This window comes from Ptychodera flava, chromosome 17 (genome assembly GCF_041260155.1).
Source record: "Ptychodera flava strain L36383 chromosome 17, AS_Pfla_20210202, whole genome shotgun sequence".
Lineage (NCBI taxonomy): Eukaryota > Metazoa > Hemichordata > Enteropneusta > Ptychoderidae > Ptychodera > Ptychodera flava.
The window spans coordinates 31,203,000-31,224,715 of NC_091944.1; the positions used below are offsets into that span (position 1 = coordinate 31,203,000).

Consider the following 21,716-nt stretch of genomic DNA (forward strand, 5'->3'; position numbering starts at 1 on the left):
GATTGTAACATTTGTAAAGATACAATGCTACACCTTTTGTCTTCTTTTTTGGGATTATCTTCAGTCTGTATAATTTTCTTGCACATACATACTTGACTTCTACACTGATCCAGATAACAGATGTCAGTCATAGTTTTAGTGTTTATTCATCGTTGAAATGAAAAGAGTGGCTAAAAAAGATTTATTTAAGATGCAGGGAAGATAGCTCTTTCAACAATGTTTCTCATCAAAGAGTGTCCAGTGGACAAGCAGGTAGATTGTTTTTCTCTTGAATGTACATGTATCCCATAATCCTCTCCTCTATGGTTTCCATGTTGAGATCCAGCGTTAGTACTTAATATTCACTGTGACAGATGAGAACTCACAATGTAGGGCATTGATACCAGATAAAGAAACAACTCCCACTATGCTCCCCCAGTGTCGACACTGTTACAGTCCAACTGTTCTGTGAGAAAAACAGTTATTTTTTTGCCGTGGCGGTGGGCTTTGGAGTAATTCTCAGCTGCTGAAGTGCCAGACAAATAGCGATGGCTCTGAGAGACTGTGTTGATAGATGAGAATCAGACACGCTTGGAGATACTGAAGTAAAGTAGAATAATATGGAGATGTGTGGTTTGCATAACACACACTGATGGGAAAAATTCCTGTGTTGTAATTTGGACTTTTCCTGTTATGACATGGCTAATTTCATCTTCAGTTTCTGTTTGTAATCTAAGTAATTTCATCATTATATGTCAATGCTGCGTATGATCACAGTTTCCATGTACATTTTCAAGTCAACCTTGTCAATTTCTCTGCATATTTCCCGTTCAGTAATGTCAATTTTGTAGTCTCTTTCCCACTTTGTATGGTCAATTTCCCTTTCTGTCTGCCATTTTGACAATCTTAAGTGACTATCAGCAAGCCATACCAGCTGGCTAGCATGATGCCATCTTGTGATGTCCCTTGCCACATCGTGGTCTCAATGTTTCATAAAATGTTTTACGTAATACTGACATTTATCCAATGACAATCAAGTAGACATCCTTTCCCTGTTTTATTTGTCCAGCAAATCCAGCTTTTCCGCTCAAACAATAGGATTGTGTCTGTCTGAGGTAAAGAAGTTAAGACCCACACGTCATGCTTTGTGCCCTGAAGATCTTCCCAATGTACTCCAAGGTGACCCACTTTCAATGCCCGCCGGTGACCTCATTCCGGAGATGCTGGAATGCATTCATCCGGAAGTCAGTCCTCCGGAAACTGATTCTAATCCCATCAGCTTTGCGGTTTGGTTTGAACTTCATTGTTTGGGTTGGATCCATATTAATGTCAATGGGGTGGTATGTGTGGTTTCTATCAAAGAATCAAAAGATAACACTGTGTTGTACGCACACATCAATAAAGATGATGCGACAACTTATTAAGGTAGAACATGCCTACGGGACAGATATTAACATGCTTCAGGAACAGATATTAAGACTCTAAAATTTCTACAACTCTTTTCTGGTCTACCACTTGTGGGGGCTCATTTTGAAGCTTTTTGAGAAAGAAACATTTTCACTGCCTTAGTTTATGAAAAATGTTATTTTTCCCCCTTAGAGTTGACACAGGGATGGCAGCCATTTTGAATTTCAAATATCAGTAAATGTTAGGTAATTTGCTTCTCTAGTTCTAAACTTTGAACGGTGACCCCTGATTTTTAATCTTGATAAGAGAATTATTCTTAGTAAGAGTATGATTGAAGTTTCACTGTGGAAAGTCTGAGCAAAAGTTTGAAGTCTTTCACTTTCAAGGCGCGTACAACCTTAATAGGTAGAGTATCAGCATTGATCTGTTGACATCCGACATATTGCAAAGTGAATGATCAATGACACTAGAGTATGAGGTTGCGGTGTGATCCAAATCCAAATAAAAAGGAATTTGAATTCCCTCCACGCCCTTTCCTGCGATGATAAGAGGACACAGGTGTTTCCTTATTGTCGGTGTTGACTTTGCAGTTTTGGGTCACTTCACTGTATAAACTTCAATGTACATGTATAAACTTTACTGTATAAACTTCCAATGATGAAGTTGGCAAGGGTTTGCATTCTTAATATCATGCGCCATGCAAGCAACCATCTTGTACACAAAGATTGGAAAAATACTCTGGATTATTTTTTCAGCAACTTTTAGAGTAGCATTTGTTAGAACGTTGTACGTCAGCACAGCTAATAATAAAAAAAATTCCCTATTGAGAAAAAACTCCATGGCATGTCCGTATTTTGTGGATAATCTAGGATTTATGAAAACAAAAACCAGAGGAAGGATACATGTACAATGGTATCTGAACCATCCAGTCTTATCCGCTAATTCATCCTTAGAAGATGTTAAATCTGGCATGAGATGTGATTTGCTGCGGTGGGTGATGCTACAAATAGTAACATGTTGACAGACACATAATGTATTGCTAGTATTAGTTGAACTAACTGCAAATCAGTCTCCAAGGCAGCGTCTGTTCACTTACTTTCAACACAACGGCATTGCATTCACTGAGAGATGTTTATGTATTTGTTCTACAATAGTACGAGAAATGCAAAAGTAAAGTTTAAGTTACAAACATTTTTACAAATTTTACAACTTGAATTTTAATGCTCTTTCTCCCAAGTTGTAGTTATTTCAGTGGATTGTCTATTGAGCCTGGTAGAAAGAGGATTAATTTGGAAACAGTTTCTAATGTTGATGCCGATGTCAAACTTCATATACAAATTTTGACATTATACATGTAATTCAAATCTGACCATTGAACACAATGTGATGAACTGACTGTTTGGCATTCATTCACCAATACAGCCCAGTAAGTTTGTTTAAGACATCTGTTTGTAAAAAAAAGAACAGCTTGTTCAAGTTTGGCAGGTAGATTTAAATTTGCACATCTTTCTTCGTACCAATCAGGTCATATTTGGTGACATCACCTCCCACACAGTTAGTGCTAAAACAGTGTTATCGGCTTTGAGAAAAAAAATTTATGAAAATCTATAAATGAAGAGACTATGCCATTAGGGTTGTCAAGTCTTATGAAATGTTTTTTTTATTCATGACATCATTTATACAATTACATGTATGTGATGGAACACTATGAAGAATGCCGTAATTAAATAGAGTGCCTTTGTTCTATGTCTTTCAAAGTTCATAATAGCAGTTACGGGATCATGATATTTCCATATTTTACTTCACAATTTTTAAAAGGCTCCTCACTTTTTTGTGAGGAGATATCTCATCTGTCATGTAGATGCAAAAGAAAGAAATATTTTATCTTAAATTCCTCATCATGTGGCCTTACTGTTTGTTGTTCAATCCCTGCTAGTACAGCCATTTGGTAAAGTTGATTATTCGATAGATACTCCTGGCACCATCAACTTATTTAATTTTATATATTTTGCAGAGTGTGGCGTGAAGCTCGTGACCGAGTAGTTGGTTTTCCTGGTCGATACCACGCCTGGGACACAAACTTCAACAATGGCTGGCTGTACAATTCCAACTATTCCTGTGAACTCTCAATGGTGCTTACTGGTGCTGCATTCTTTCATAAGGTAGGGATGCCTGGACCTCCTCTTGCCAAAAAAACAACCAACAGAAAAGTGTGATTAATCTGTGTTAAAATCAACAAGATAGAGCCTTCTGTGTGTTTGCTCAAACCAAGTTGCCATGTGGCTCAGTTTGTTTTAGATTCCGAATAACTGATAGCTTCTACAAGTTTACTTAAGTACAAGTACTTGTAGTAGCAAAAGTATGTTTCTGTTCAACATTAGATATTGCTAACACGTGATAGACTTTTACACCTGAGATTGATTTTGGTCTTTCAGTGTGTTAGCTCAACTTTGAGCTCTGTCATTTCGTAACAAACCAGTTAGTTTTCTCTAAATATTCATATGTTCAGTACACTAGTTTTGTTTTAAAGTTGTGTACCAGATGTAGTGTGCTATATCTATGACAAAGTGACAATGCAAAGAAAAAATCAAGTTAAAGGTGATGACAGAACTCAGAACATAGAACTTTTAACCCTTTCCTTGTTACTGTGTGTGACCCAATCATGCACTTTGTTACATCATCAATGGTGGTATTTTACTGACAACACGGCCTCTGATTGGTTCTTTGCAGTACTATGCATACCTCTACACATACTGGATGCCCAGTGCTATAAGAGACATGGTTGATGAATACATTAACTGTGAAGACGTGGCCATGAATTTTCTAGTGTCACACATCACCAGGAAACCCCCAATAAAGGTCAGTGTTCTTACATAATTTAAGGTAACTTCATGGCTGAGGGGGATCTAGTATCCATATGGTTTACTGGAGTTCTGTAAACCATACAAGTGCTATGTAATAGGTACAAGATATGGCTAATGTGTGCCATTCAGGCTTCAAGCTGCAACAGTGCTTTTAAACACCTAAAACTGGTTCATGGGACACTGGTGTCTATTTTGATTTGGGCACACACTGAATTTATTATAAGAGTATCAGTGTTGGTTGTCAAATACAAGAACTGCAGGTATTCACCTGGTGTCAATCAGACTAGTTAAAAAATAAAGCTTACTAAATCAAAAGATGACCATTTCAAAGGGACATTGCTTGTGGTTTGATGAATTTACTACTTGTGTCCTCTCCATCCATTTTGACAGTCGAGGGTGTAAATTATCAGAGTAATTGATAAATGTGCTTTGTCAAAATCTTTCATTTCAATCAGAAATACTACAATGCATGTACTGCTAACCCTATATACTTTGATTACATTTTGTGTATACTCTCACATAAAGATTGTTTCAAGAAGGCCTTTCCAGTGTTTTCACTAATGAATTGTCCTTTCCAAATCCTGATTTAGGTCTTGATATTTTTTTTACACTTCCAGGTCACTTCCCGATGGACGTTCCGGTGTCCGGGATGTCCCCAAGCCCTGTCCTCGGATGACAGCCACTTCCAGGAACGCCATCGGTGCATGAACTTTTTCACAAAAGTATACGGCTACATGCCATTGCTATACACGCAGTTCAGAGTGGATTCTGTTCTTTTCAAAACAAGGCTTCCTCATGATAAACAAAAGTGCTTCAAGTTTATTTAAAGATTTCAACAAAAGAGAGTGAACAAGAAAATTTCAATAAACAGGAGTGGCGGAAAGGCTATATGGAAATAAAAAACCCTGGAATATTTTTGTAAATCTGATGAAGATATATTATCGCATGCATGACATTCTCATGTTAAGGATGTCGGACAGTTGTAATCAGTAAGGATTATCAAATGCCCAAATAGCTGTGACCTTGCCTTTTGACCTCAGATGATCAGACTCCGCTACTTCTGACCTTATGGAAGACTAGTGTATTGTGATTATAAATTTTGACTTCAAAAATACCATATTTTCAGGTGGAGGTCACTTTTGATGACCTCTGACCTGGAAAGATACTGTTCTGATGAATACAAAAGTGAATCCTTGCACTTCAACCCCCTTTCTGAATGTATCAGTCCAACATGAGACAAATGTCTCCTTTGACCCCACTACTTCATGAGAGGCTGAAAAGAGAGACCAGATACTAGTATACAGTCCTTCCAAAAGTTACAGCTGTTTGGTCCTTGGATGGTCAAAAATCTATAAAAGTGTGCTATTCTGAATACCAATGCTCTTGTCCAGGGAGGTTTGTAAAGTTATCATGAATGTGATGCATGTGTGTACATAAATTATGTTTAGTCTGAATTATAACCTATTTATTAGAGAAATCTCATCTAGGTAGATAGACCTAATACAATTAGTCAAATATTGGGGATTTTAAATCTTCAGAAATAATTTTCTGATTTCTTTACGATCAACTCACATTATGAAACATCAACTCATCCCATGCTCTGTATTTTAAGCTCTGTTTTATGCTTAGTTGATTGATATGCTAATTATTGCAAATATATGCATAACCTGCCACTTGAATAAACCCATTCTTGCAACACATAGGAGAAATTCAGGTTTAAAGAAGTTGCGTATCTCAAAGGAAATAACGGCTCAAATGTATTAACTTGCCACGATTTGATTACAAATTTCTATTATATATTGTTCTGTATAAGCGATTACACTCTGAACATTTTGGAGTGTGGCCCATTTGACAGCACATTAATAATGGGCACACAGCTTGAATGTCGTTCCCAAGCGCTTTTAGCCAGGAAAGTAAGCATTTGAGTACATTGGTTATGAAATATTTGAATTATATATTTATCATTTTCTTTGAGTTTGTCAAGTGTATATTCTTTTCCTTGTCTATAATTAATTCATTTTCAATTTCTGCATGTTTGTGTTTTTTTAAAACAAGAAAACTCAGGTGTACTCAGCATTGTTTCGTGTGTGTATTTGTGCACTCATACCAAATCCCTCTCCGCAAGCCCCAAGCTGTGTCAATAAAAAAACAAAAGCATCAACAAAAACAAAAGTTATATTAACAAAGTATTTGCCTATTGTGCCTGTGAAAATTGGTCAAATCTGGTCATTTCACACGATTTGTTTGGACCAATACTTAAAGCAAAAATGACAAAGTCATTTGTTATCTGATTTGGAAGAAAAGTCGGTCATCGGTAGAGTACTTTAACAAATATCATTAGGAGAAAACTTGTGTGAAATTAATTGTAAATAGTAAGTTTTTCATTTAAATGCATGCACATTTATGTTCAATACATGATAAAGCAAAAGTTGTTTGCTACTTAGGTGACACACCGGTGCTTGAAATTTCACCCCAGCTGTGCTGTCCATGCAATCACACACATACTGACTGGAAAAATGAAGTTGTCAAAGGAAAACAAGTGGAGATACGACAGATCTGTAAACCCTCCATTTCACATTTTAAAAACAGATTTTATCTCAAGATGTTTTTTTAAATACGATAATACAGATTTGAGTGAGAGTAATGTCTAAAGGGGTTTTATTTCATTAAAAATTCCTCCACAACTTTTATGTTTACTGAGTGATAATTCAGTTATTTGCAACAGATTCTGTCAGGAAGTCTTGTGACATTTCAAGATCTGTTTATTCAACAGTTGTTACATCTTACATAAATGCCTGTGATTTGAGAACTAAATTGGCAGAAACAAAGTATTTCTGACTCTGATGCTTTGCCATGGTTGTCCCTGGGGCTGCCCCAACCTGTACATCCACCAATTCACCACACTTCCCAAAACTGGTCCACAATCATCACTGAAAAACATGGGTTTTGGCAAAACAATGTTCAATTCTATGTATTAGGCTCAATCATATGCATTTGCCACACACTCTTATCAACAGAAATAGACCTTGCTTGCAAGGTACGCAAAGCACTGCAACAGTTGCACATGAACAAGTACAGTTTTAAGTTCAACTTCTAGTGCTCTGGTGACAAGTTACTGCCTTGTATGAATTATAGTGTCTTGGTTGCACATTGCAAAACAAATACCCCTGAAAAGAGATGTAATACATTTTGCATCATTTACATAAATTACAATTGCCGTGACAGAATACATGTATTTCTTTCCAGTGTTAGTGTTCTCCTTTGAAATGCGGTTGACAGTGACACATGAATCGACAACCTGGTAATTATTTACCATACCAGTACATGTTGGTCTTGTGGGGGCGCTATACAGCACTCATCTGTGTGCTCTGTCAGGCCTTGTCAAATGCGGCATCTCCAAAGGTTATATTAGATTAGTATTTTGTCATTATGAACAGGAACTCAAGGATTCTGAAACTAGGGCTATTAAGTGACTGATTGATTGTTCCGAATTCAACAAAATCAATGAGTTCAGCCAACCAATTGGTTAAAGGCTACTGAGTAGCTGCACAGAAGCCCTGCTCAGGTCTAAAAAATACATGCACATGTCAAGCTTAGACAACCACTTGTTGGCTCCCCATTCATCATGGAGGTATAAGCTAGACTATCTCTATGTATTAATGGGTGGCTTCATTCAACCTACAAAAGGCAAAGTGTGATATAATTTACCAACCTTGATTTTTCCAAAAACATATGTCAACATTTAATGTAACATGCAGACAATTGTTCCTGGTAAATGTACCCACACTGGCATGAGTTCTAAAACCACCTGAAATCAGCTGTATGGTATCAGTTGACATTCGATCCAGCTCACAGGAGTCAATCCTACATGCTGATTTAATATAGTCAGCCTTGTGTGCAACATCCAAATGTTGGCCTCCTCGGTTTCCTTACTCATGTTCATATGCATATTGGAAAACAGCAGATCATGAAGATGACCTGAGTGGGTCATAATACTGACTCTCTGCCACCTAGACCTCTACTGTGTCCTTACATTCCTATGATCCTCAGGAAAACCACATAGAGGCTAAAATTGCCAGATGCATAAAGTAAGCATGATAAGTTTTGAGTGTGGAATGTGTTATCATTATCCATCAATCTTTGTATATAGTAGTGCTTTATTTCTTCAACATTGTTGGTTGTTTGAAGTTGTCAGAAATCTCACCATGGCATTTTGACCCTTGAGGAAGACAAATTTAGCATCACAGATATTAAGCATACCTCCAAACTGACTTGTTCTCAACTGTGTTTTTGTAATTCAATAAGCTGAAATAAACTCCTTTTTTGTTTGACCATGTACAACTGTCCGCTTTTCAAGAAAGAACCATAGGAATTTAGTTGATAAATATTATTGATTATTCAGTTGACTGAATCCTTTCAACAGCTTTCAAAATATGCATGCTAGTACGTAGGTATCTTAAAACCTTTCTGGCTTTGTTTTGTTCAAGACAATGCAAAACACAATAGATGCACACCAGTGCCCAGTATGACTACAAGATCAACAGTATAGCAAATGGGAGCTTACAGAGTGCACATACACATACACAGATACACATACAGACTTCATAATGCAAGACATAACTTGACAGCTTGTTTTTAAAAGATATTTTATTTTGCTCAAAGACCATGGGCTGATAAGGAGTGTGTCCTACTGTAGAAAAATTTATCCAGTCCAATTGCACATCAAAGTTTACCAGGATAAACATATCAACAAAAAGTATGGATAATATTTTTTTCTCCTACGTCAATGATGGTGAGCTGAACGTTTTTAACAGCATGTACAGTAAAAACTGTCTGTGAATGGATGGACGCGACTGTCTTTTTAATTAGCTGAATCACTTCATAACGATGAAAGCTTACACAGATTAATGTAGAACTCTAACGCAAGACTGACATTGACATTGCTCAGATGGCTTTTTGGCATGGATTTAATTTATACAAAGAAAAAAACATTAAAATTCTGTAAATTTTTCTCATGAGCGATTTCTTAGCAACACTTTCCTGGATTGATGAACCACATCAAAAAGTGACTGACATGTAAATTAGTAACAGTAAATAAAAAAAGGTAAATTGTAAAAGAAAACTAAGTAATGTGAGATGTGTTGACACAGAAACTCCCATCATGAGAAACACATTAAAATCAAGAGTGAGTTAGCGGTAAGACCCAATGTGAATAACTAACAGCAGCTGGAACTTTCTGGGAGTTGATACAGCCTTCCCAAGATGCACTGCAGCTTCAAGTGGCAACATTTTCTGATCTAAGTCTCAATTTCACAAAGAGAGTACTGTTTTAGCAAGCACGGTGTTTTTGGTATTTCACAAAATTGCTGTATGTTATACATCAAAGTAAGTGTGTCTGATTGTCCAAAATATTATATTCTTACCCTCTTGTAGTGTATTGACAGTGAAAAACAATCAGTGCATAATATTAAACTAGCTCAATATTGACAATAAGTAAGAGCTGAAAGCATTGACTCATTGAAACACAGTTGAACTTGGCTGTTTACTTTATGTAAATGAGCTGCAGTGCACCATGGGAAGGCAATGCCAATCCCTGCTGTGTAGAATTACATATCAAAATTAGTGGCATTAAAACCTGTCCATTTACAAATTCATACTGCAGATGTAGTGTTCAGACTTTGTGGTATCAATTCATGGGTTAAAGTGTTCAACATTCATCTCTGATTCTATGAAAAATATCCTCACTGAAACGAAAATATTTCTGTAACAAATGCATTGTTTCGAAGAACCACAAGAACATTATTTGTGACAAACTCATTGCTGAACTATATACTTTATAGTATTTACACAAATTGTACTTATAAGGACAACAGCTGTAATATTTGATGACATTTTCATTATTCTCATTCTTGAAAACATACATTTTCTTATTTTTCTCCCTCACTATGTTGAATTATAAAATATTAGCCATGCCAATTAGCTGTAACACACTGACAGTACATGCTGGGTTGACAAGATGAAGAGCATGCATATGACATGGGTAAGGGGGTGTATAAAATTACAATGACAAACAACGAAATAATGGATAATCAGTCAAATGTTACAGCTGATACAGCTTTGAAGGGATAAATCACTGTCTTTTGACATTACGTCATGAAAATATTGTATCATTGTCAAGGTTTGTGGAATAAACAGAACCCAGATGCTGAATGGATGGTCGGCAAAATATACCTTAAACTGTGCTCATAGAAAGAACAGGTGGAGAGAGCAATGACATCAATACTACAATGTAATCAGCTATTAGCTGCTCTGACACATTTCAAATCTCAGTGAAGTTTTTCTGTGCTACTCCTGTCAAGTATGAGCAACAATGTTTCAGTTCAGGTTCATGGCAGATTTTGAAAAGGCATTTGATGAATGAGTGAACAACAAACAGCAGCGATGTTATCCCTTTAAAGTCACGAATACAGTAGGTAAACTCCTTGTACAGTTGGTTATCTATGGCTAAAGTGACAGTGTTAACTGGAGGCTTGTTTGAACTTTGACCCTCCAAATGTCCTGCAAAATAAATCCAAAATGAGTGAATCTGAATGGATCATACCATTACGACAGAGGAAGGGGTGACAAGTCAAATGGTGCTTGCAGACAATTGTGACAACCATACCAATAAAAATACCTTGTACAAGTCATTAAAAGTGACTGAATATTAACATTTCCAAATTCCATCAGTTGTGTTCATTTTTATTGCATTACATTCTCTCTGTCGAAAGAAAAAGTATAAAATAACTGTAGTAAAATAACACGTACAAAAAAGTGTTCACATGCAAGCCTTCTCCACTTCTGTAAACGATGTAATCCGCCTTTCTTGACCAATGGGGGCGCTGTTTGAGTGTGACAACTGTCTGCAACTATCTGGACTAAGAACAGACATGGAGGTACACCAAGTCTTCCAAAAGAGATTTGAAGTATAACAAAATAAATATCCTTATGGACAATATATTCAATCAACTGACATACATGCTAGAATTTGTAAATAACTACTTACAAAAAAAATTCCTTGAATACTCTTGAAAATTTTTTTTTTCAGAATTTCACACAAAAAATATTATTTAAAGCATTAAATGTAGCAACAGGACAATGAATGTCAAAATAAAAAAAAAACATTTTGACAGCTGTGCATATTGAAGTATTTTACATAAACGAAGTATTTCATTTTGGAATTGACTGCCTGCCCCTCCCTTTTAAAGTGCCTCTCACCCCTAAAATGGAATGGACTGATCGATGAGAGGTCTTGGGTAACTTTTATGTTAATAACTGTTTGCTGCCTATAAATTACATTACTCTCTTGGACAAAATATCTGTGTATATTTCTAATAGGTTCAAAACAATTGTAAGGTGCTGTGTAGAATTCTTATGGTAAATGTGAGACCTCCCAACCTACTGATTGTAAGTGTTGATAAAAGCCTAGAAGATAGTATGAATGGGCAATGTATTTTAAAAAGGATGAGATATTTCAACTGTGAGAGACTAGCTGGCTGCAAAAACTTGAAATTTATGAAATATTTTGTAACAAAACCTTACCTATTATCAGTATTGTGCGATTTTTACCCATCAAATAATGCCTGAACTTTTGACAGGAAAGACTGACCATGAGAGCTGTGGCAAGATGTACAAAATCATAAATCAACTTTTTGGAATGATCTTTTCAGAGAAAAAAAAGGTTGACACAGAAACAGAGAAACACTTTGTCAGGGAGCTAACATACTGGTCGATAGGATGAATTGAAATCCTGACATACATGTGAATTTTTATCCAGTCTCCATTTTATGAATAATTTCAATCACGTTTTTTTGTTTCATGAACACGTACCTCATGACTTGAGCAGCAAAGCTCAAACATTCAGATAAAAGCTTACTTTACTTGACTAGAAATGCTTTTTCACGTTTTTTGATTTGAAAGTTTGCATTTCTTTGCACAAGAAATGACAGAGAATTTGATGGGGAAGTGTGATTCTCGTAAAAAAACAAACTGCGCAATGCCACTAGTCTGTCACATGAAATTCTCCCCCAAAGTTACAATACATTCATATTATTTTCTAGAAGGCAGAACCATTGGAAATAAAGTGAACCCGAGGCCATAAAAACCGTGGTACTCTGCAGTTGACCATGGACCTAACAGCTCCAGGATATTAAGATTAATTGAAACTTTGGTAATGCAATACTGCCTGCATTTTGAATAATGAAACATTTTCATAAAGTTCTAAATGTTGTTACCTTGGCAAGAAGAGACATTGCACCATTTTCAGTAAAAAAAACTGTTGAATTTCAACTGAATTATGAGCAGTCCTTGTTTGGTACAGAAATTTGTTGTGATATTCAAACCCATGTTTCTTTATGCAAATTATAACCTCTAACCTTTGTGATGCAGCTTTTAACATTATAATGCCATATTCACAAATTTATAAAATGAATCCAGACAACAGCTTGGCAAACGAGATGGACACATGTCATATCTTAGAAGGCAGAGGAAAACATCAGCAAATAATCACCAGAATATGTCTCTCAATTTTATTTACATTTTATATAAAGGCCTTAGTTACTCCCAGCCTTATCACCGGTCTCTGTAACCATGGTTACACTCTCAGACAGCCAATTGGTCCACGGAATTCACCAACAAGCAGTGGAATGGTAAAATGGAAAATCAAGAAATTCATAAATATATTGGCTAAGCTTATGAATAAAATACATTTACACAGTATTAAATCTAATTTTTTGTTCTCATTTTTTCTCTGTTTTTATCTTTTAAATACATTGAGCAATGGTTCAAATACACTATCAGACACAAAGACATGTTCCTAATTTTGTAAATTTATTTTTTGTGTAACACCCTAAACACACATGTAACCAAAGTCTTCTTTTGAGAAAACCCTGTTATTATAGTTTTTCCTTCTTGTTTTTTTTTTTCGCAGCTGTGCAATCTTGTGGAATCATGATCCCATGATCCTATGGTACTTGTGGCCAGCACAGGTTTATCGTAATCCTCACACCAGGTGTGAAAGTAATCAGCAAACGTCGGGGGCGTGACCTCTCCTTGAAAAAATCCAGGGATGGAGCGCCCTCAACAGGTTTCTCGTAGCGAGTCATACTCAATATTGCAACATTTCACCATTTAGGTCCTTTCTCTCAAGAGAGAAATTGACTTCAGCCATATTTAAAAAGTCTGCTCTTCCATGAGCATAGTTTATTGTCCTTTTTTCCTCCCCCGTGTCATAATTTCGGAAATAAATGTCCATAGTTCTGGTATAGCACAGTAACAGTGCCCTCTATTGACGACCAATTTTTCCAGAGAATTGCTATGACGACGGAAATTATCACAGTTGACAATACTCGTAACCTGTGAGAAGCGGACCAGAGACAAGAACAACAACATTAAGTTGACATACAGTACCCAGCAAAAAAATTTTAGTTGTGAAGTAAACACACACAAGTCTGATTCTGTGATGCTTCAAGTGAGTTTCTAATCAGTTGTAGATAAAATAATTGCCATCAACAGTAGTTGCAATGATAGAGTTTGAAACCTCCAACCAAAGAACCATTATGGTTTTTTCATGGTTTTCTATCTATCTATCCAGAAAAGTTGTAAAGCGCCAAATATCCAAAGTTAAACAATGCTCAGTGGCGCTTAGAGTTACAATGAAATGCTCTCTAGAAGATATAAGTTTTTAAGCGTCTTTTGAAAATGTTGACATCAGGAGAGGTTTTTATGTCCAGGGGTAAAGACTTCCAAAGGACAGGAGCTGCTGCAGAGAAGGAGCGGCGATCTAGGTGTGTGCAAGTATGTTCAAACATACTTGGGCAAATAATTCCCGGATCCTTTTGCAGGAACCTGTGACTTATCACATAATCTGTCATTTATAGTATTGGCGACAAGGACTTTGAGAAATGTTTTGAGAAGTTTTGAGAAACCTGAAAAGTTAGGGATACTGGACGAAATACAAAACATGCTGAAATGAGGTCGACAAATCTTATCTTCAAATCTGCTTGCAGTCAAAGCAATTAAAAGCTCTGATACAATTTTTGAACATCTCACAGAAATATTATACTAATTATCACTGACCTTGTTTTCATGAAGGGTGTGATGAGATTGGCTACCGTGGAAACAACACAAGAATGACCGCTAGTACTGCTAGGATAACATTGATGAGTTTTGTGAGAAGCGCCCTCGCATTGGCATTCTCGTAACCTTCTAAAGTAATTACTTGTTGTTGCTGCTGGGCTAGCTCCATCTTGGATATCTGTTTTGGAAAACAATCAGAAAATACATTCACTGTTTTAGAAAAAGCACGGTGTTGTTCCCCTGAGCAAGGCACTTTACTCCTCAGTGCTCCATTGGGGGGGTTAGTGGGTTATTACCTCATCCTGTAATTGGGCCAACCCCCATTGGATGATGGACTGATAAAAAAAAAAAAAAGCTGTTCAGAAAAAATGTAAAAGGCTCATCTGATATCTCACTCTGAAAAGTTGACAGCACCATGGTGTAATGAATTTTAACATGAATGATGATAGTTTTGTTCTGGGCTTCTGGCTTCATGTTACAATGTGAATTCAATATCATCAAAGAATGTCATCATTGGAAATTACTTTCAAATTGTCAATTTTGAATCATCTGATGAGGTATCAATTACATTGTTATAATCTTGATCCTTCAACATGACTCACAAAATGAACACACAAGAACATGACTACTTTTTTTTCCAATCTGCCAGAAAGATAAATACTGATGAGCTTATGGATGCATCTAAGCAACTGAATACCTAGGCTTATAATATATCCAGGTTTTATTTGTAATTCACTTCTTAGTGGGAGATCTGTAATCTCATGGAGCTAGCTTTACACCACAGACAGTGTGTCACTACAGCAGTAATGCCCTGGTGACTTGTATTCTACAATACTATGGCACCCTCTGTAAATAAGGCAGACTAGACCAAAAGCCGGATTTTCTCCCAATCAGGAACCTAGAAATATTATATGTATTTTGACACAGCTATCCTGATTACAGTCTTTCTCTTGTGTGAAAAATTCTCCCTATCGAGATAATTTGTCCCAAACATGTAACAGTTTAAAAGTGTTCATGATTGAATTCCTTTTGGTCTAGTGTGTTTTGCTGTCTATCTATGTCAGTTGTTCAAGTACTGACCCTGGTTTGACACTGTTCCAAGGCATCCTGGATATCCCTGGCTCTCTCATCCGACTGGTACTCCACTTTCTCTTCCATGCTGGCAAGCTCCTGCTTTAAGTTCATCATCTCATTTTGATGAAGTTCTGTTAAGTCGTTTAGTTGCTCCTCAAGTCTCTGTAGTTGGGAGACACAAGATGATGTGAGTGCAATGAGTGACACTCGGCCAGGGGTAGGGGAGGGGATAATTGCCACAAAGTTGCCGCTTGTGTGGATGGCATTTGTTTTGCAAAATGCAATCTGGACGCAATAAACATGGAAAGTTGCAGTATGGACAGGCAATATTTAGAGCTGAGAGCTGTTCCAAGGTCAATAAATTGCGAGTTGCATTTTTCTGTTCATGTGCAGCTAACTTTGATGCTTGAGAATTACCAGAGTACTGATTAATGAAAATGAGAGTGCCTGTGAAATGCTGGCATTGGAGGCAACCGTAATCAAATTGACCAGAAGTAGAATGCCAAGACGACTTTAGATAGTGTGTTCCATTCAAGCATGAATAGTTAGATCTTTGCAGCTGAACATAGAGAGGGCAAACACCATCCTCATTTAGAGTACTGCAGCGTAATGTAATCTGTTCACACGCAATGGCTGATTGGGATTTGAAGATGACTCTATCCGCATTCCAAGTAGAACTAATCATGGTGTGTAATGCGACTAGTGTTGTGTTTTCATGGAATATGACTCAATGTGCAGAATACTGTAGAGACTGCCTACTTGTTGCATGTGGACAGGTCCTGGTACATATGCCATAGACATTACCAAGACTCATATCTATGTGTTATTGTGCATTGAAACAGTGAAATTCTATGGCAAGTAGTGTAATTTTCATAGCATTCTCACCTCATATCTGTACCTTTCTTCTTGTAATGCTTGGTTAAAGAAGGAATACTCAGTTTGCATCTGTACCTGCAAAGTAGATATCAAATACAGCAAAAGCTAATCAGCTGAATACTGAATCACGCTTCTGTGACAATCCGTACCTTGCTTGCACTCATTAGACCCTTTAAAGGTATACTGTCACCTGTTCCAATTTTGCCACAGTTACCATGGAAAGAGAAAATCTAACCAATCACAGATTTTAAGCAGGTGGCCGCTTTCTAAAACAGCACCCTCACACAGGCATTTTGAATACCAAGGAACGCCCCTTTGACTATATATGGGCATATTTAGATTACAGGTGACTGTATACCTTTAATGTGTAAAACTTGTGAATCTGACAAATTTGTGTCATTGCCGAGAGAGTGTACCTCAAGAACGTTGAGCTCAGACCTTAGATGGCCATACTGGCTCTGTACACAATGCACTGCAGTGTAAGATAGACTGATCCATCTGTTAAAAGAACTCCTGACACTAAGCCTTCCCAAAGCATCTTCCAGCTACATGTCTTCCGGTCAAGGCAAGATGTTAGCTTACCTTAATGTTTTCCATGGCTTCTTGTAATCTGTTTTGTGCGTCTCTCATTTCCTGCAGCTCGGCAAGAATCGGTTCAAGATTGGCCATCGGCATCGTGCCGTTGTGATTGGCCGTCGGCGATGAGGCCATCGGCACAGACCCTGATGTCATGCTCGACGTGTCGTCACGATCGTCTAAATCTTGCTCAAATTTGGGGCTGTTGTCATCACAAAACAGAAATCAGTTAATGCTACTTATTGTCTATAACATTTTTCATCTTCGTTAGATTACTCTTGTTGACTGTGTTGTTAGATTGTGCAACTATACCCTGACATCCCTTGTTTCACAAACAAAGTATAATCATCCATTTGTTTTTGATGTTTAGTAACAGAAAATAGGGGTGATCTCATCATGATGTGCTGGTAGTAAACATGCACACGCAGTAACTCTTTTCCTATCATTCTGAGAGACTGCATAATTAGACACTTGAGATTTAAATCACTAGTTGCTGCTGACGCTACAATTCATATTGATAATAATAACCACAATATCTATTGATGCATTGGTTAGTCAAGTAATAGTGGTGAACACAAACCAAGTACCGGAACAAAACAAATAGACGACATTAATTCGTGTACCCAGGGGTGTTTTGGCACTATTCTCCCTATTTCATATGCATTGATCAAATCAAAACCATAGTACACAGGGGGAACTGGAGCCAATGCAGACATCAAAAAGGCTGTTTCTTGCTGACCTTTGACACGAACCCTAAACAGTGTGGATTCACTACATATGGTATAATCAGATTTTTGTATCTAAGGAATTTCACTCATTTCAAGCACCAACAAATCATGCAATATATCCTGCAGCAATTAGATTCACCAAACTCTGGCAGATTAAAAGGGGGGGGGGGGGATTAAATTGTCCTATAATTTGGCTGGTGCTTCCTAGTTCACCACTGAAAGGAAAGAGTACTTTGCATCCAATGTCAAAACTTTACTCGCAAATAAATCAATTTGCATTCTTTGAAGCCATTTGAAAAATTGCAACTGTCTCAAATAATATTTCAAAAACGTTACATAAATAGATGTGTTTGAATAATAAGTGTGTCCTTCAGGGCTTAAATTTTCAATGAATTCATCAGTGTATGAGGAAATATTGAAGAATGAAGGTTGCAAAATTAATCAATGAAATAAAGTTAGGCAACACTAAATAGGGTAAGTCACATGTCCTTATAAACAATAATGTCGCAACTCGGAGTCCTGAATAAGCACATTAAGCAAACACACTAACCTGACCATCGAAGAAACCGTTTTCAAATGCATCTGTGTCTCAATGCAAGTACAAAGCACACAAACTTGCAATGTGTGGTCAATTCAAATTCCTATCAAACTAGGAACGCTACACAACCACTCAGTTACACTGCTACCAGTCAGGACCCTCCAAGGACCCTTCACACTCACAAAAGGAGGGACAAGTATTTGCACACGTAGATATTGTGGTTACTAAAATCTTGTGTTTGACTGCCATTATTTATCAAGCAAGAAATCAACACAACTCAAGGTTGTCAGGGTAATTTCTAAATCTGCTTAAACATTCTAGGTCATAAGGTAAATATTACATAATTTTCACTCAAGCTGTTTGCCGAAGCATGCTTCTTGATCAGCCGTAAAATGTGTACACAGCAGAGATCACCAGAGCATGTCATGCAGGGTGTGTTACAAGCTTTATCTGGATAAATACGATGCTTATTTCATTTCAGCCACGCACTTTGGAAGTTAAGTTAGAGCATATGATTGCAGAGTAGCCAATATACGGTACAAGCAAAAATTTTAGTTGCAGAAGATAAAGCTGCTAAAGAAGAAAGAAAGTGATAATGTTACAGCATCCTAAAGAAGTCAGCCACTCATCCTCATTTGAACTGGAAATTCACCAGAACACTGATATTGAAAGTGTGAAATTATCCATGACTTTTTCTTGTGTCTTATTGCCTGGACAGAGCTTGAGTGCTTGAACTCTTGAGGGCGCTATTCATCTACATGATTTGCATGACAGACCACAGACAGTGTGACAAACCAGCCCACCTCATGTCAATAAGTACCCGTAAAGCAAGCCCATTAAACCAGCAGTGATAGAAATATTTTTCATAAATTTTCATTTTTCTGGTGCAGAATACCTACACTACAATGGTAGGCACACTATGGCCTCTGCCACGGATTGGGTGGGGAGCAGACAAGCTTGCTACCAATTTCAGATTTCTTGCAGCCGGGGTTCTACGTATCAGTGACAATACGACACACAGAGATTGTTACGTTGGCTACATGCTTGGAATAAAAGCAAAGACTTAACCACAGGTTATCACAATGCATCCCAATATTGCCCTGGCAGCACTAGAGGCTTGCCATTCTGTTCTCTTTGATAAAAACATCTTATACTGGCAAAAACTGAATTTTGGTAAATTACTGATAATGTGCCAGCAATGTATTTCCTCATCCACAAACTATATCTCTACGTACAAGCTTTTTTTTTTCGAGACAAATTTTGATGGAACTATTTACGACTCAAAAGCTCCATTTAATGTGCATTTTTGAATGTCAGAATAGATTTTTTCACCATTTCAATGATGTTTACTTTATTAAAACGTTTTCTCAATGCAAACAAAAATGATATTCACTTTAGTCCTACAACACTATTTGAGTTTTTGGACTTGCTCATCTATAAGTTATGAAATACAAATTTGTAGTTGTAATACATGATTTTAACTTTTCTTTTTTGACATTTTATGAAATTTTGTTGTATGTATCATTGGCAGTTTCTTGACAATGTACATTTCCCTACAGGATGTTGTAACATCTGACATTTGACCTTCAGTACAGCCTGTCCACAATGGATGTCCGGACGTGACATGACCATGGGACATGCATACATTGTTACAATTTAAAAATAGCTGTACACTGTAACAATGCATACACGTCATATCACATACCGGTACCTACATCCACACTGTCATCAAGTGACTGTGATGTCTGTTACAGTGTGTTTCAATATACCTTTAGGTATTACACGGTGAAACTGCAGTTGACACACGGAACAAAATTGCAGAAAAACTGACAAAAGTTACAATTATTGTCACTTCAACAGCTGTGCTACTACATGCATCAAATCCTGCTGTCTATTTATTTAAAGTCTATGCATTTTTAGTGCCTAGATGGCCAGGAGATGACTACAGAGAACAGAATAGAGTTAGCTAACTATAATTGTAAACTTTGACCTTTAAGTTACTTAGTCATAGACATTTGCATATGTCCATATATGGTAAAAGAGGCGTGTCATCTATATTTACTGACAGAATATCAGCAGCAGTATATAATATTGGTGGTGCATTTGTTTTTGTGTGGCCATCAAAGTGAAATTCAGTGATTGGCTAATTCAATGCAGGTGACAGAGTTCCTTTAAACATGACTTGACTGTGCTTCATTGTCGCAAAACGTTTGTAAGATGAAGTGCAGCAGATATAATCTAGAGTTGAACACATCAGATCCGTTTTATGGATAGCTATGATACACACAGATCATGAAATTGTAGGCGTCCAAAGACCTGTTGACTTTTTCTTTCTTACTGATTTTTAATAAAAGACAACCGACCCAATCAAATTTTAATTTGCCATGACGGATGAAAAGCAAAGTTTGTGCAGGTTCATAAAAATGTCAAAAAGCCATAAAAAGTCAATTTCATTTCTTGATAGAAAAAAGCCAGGTCAATTGATTAATATTGATATACTGAATTCAAAGTAGGAAGATGGAAATTGTCTAAATGTAAATGTGATATCACTTGGAGCATGAACCATTAAAGAGTGCGTTGAACCCTTTAAATACGCTCAAAATGAAGTTGTTTATAAGAAAGATTGACAGCATGACCTGATCAACAACTGTATTATCATCTACTTCATCATTTTATGTAAGCTATTGTGATTGCTGTCATTGTGTTTTTGCTATCTGATTAAGTTTCCTGGCGTCTGACTTCCCTATTATAATTGATTACACAAACACCAATCCAATGTTACCTATTTTATCAAGCACGATGCACTGCAGAAATCTTTCCACTATCACCTCACCCAATGACCGATTTACATCAAAGATCTGTAAAGCCATACCTCTGTGACAAACTTTGAGAAGACTCATTAACAATGTCCTTTTTTTGTCTTTTACCCCAAAATATGATGAGCTATACACCAAACAGAATGACATTATCAAGATGCACATCTTAAGTTTGAACATATCAACTGCACGGTGCATTCAACAACAGTGTTTGATGAGACAATTACAGTGTGACATCTGTATGTGAAATTACCAGTCTAGTGATAAAAATACTTCTTGTCATTTACTTGTGGATACAAAAATCAATGAAATTGCAAAGAAAACAAGAGTAAATACATGCAAAAATAGGGTTGGGAGAAAGCTTGTGAAAAAACTACGCACAGATCTGCCAAGCAACCCAGAGAATCAAAGTCCAGCCAGGTGCATTAGATAGATAAGCCACTGCCTAGTTTTGTTACAAATCCGCACTACAGGTGCTGATACGTTGTATCTTACCTTGCTTGTACTACTCTGTTCTGGTCTGTACCCTCATCTTCCAGATCTTCTAGAAGAAAACCAAAATGCATGATGGGATTTATGCGAAACAGCACCAAAATCATGACCATATACCATTCCATGCAGTGTATTTTCATTTTTGATTTCCAAATCTTTGCCAAGTTTCTTGTTATCAGTTAGAAACATGAGCATATTTCCCCTAGTCTCTTTTTGACATGCACACTAAAACCAACACATATGCAAAGCT

The 21,716-nt window shown here is 36.9% G+C and overlaps 1 protein-coding gene and 1 pseudogene across 5 annotated transcripts in view; one reads left to right on the top strand and one right to left on the bottom strand.

Annotated features, from left to right (window-relative positions):
* LOC139116054 (exostosin-like 3) overlaps positions 1-6,940 on the top strand; it is a 45,963-nt gene extending 39,023 nt beyond the window's left edge. For all 5 annotated transcript variants that reach the window (XM_070678559.1, XM_070678561.1, XM_070678562.1 and 2 more), the window contains exons 5-7: positions 3,401-3,548; positions 4,117-4,245; positions 4,868-6,940. In XM_070678559.1, coding sequence (XP_070534660.1) covers positions 3,401-3,548; positions 4,117-4,245; positions 4,868-5,077 — 487 coding nt within the window. In that variant the 3' untranslated portion in view covers positions 5,078-6,940. The remainder of the gene's footprint in view (positions 1-3,400; positions 3,549-4,116; positions 4,246-4,867) is intronic.
* A 1,939-nt stretch (positions 6,941-8,879) lies between these two features.
* Positions 8,880-21,716, bottom strand: part of LOC139116055 (transmembrane and coiled-coil domains protein 2-like) — a 74,428-nt pseudogene continuing 61,591 nt past the window's right edge.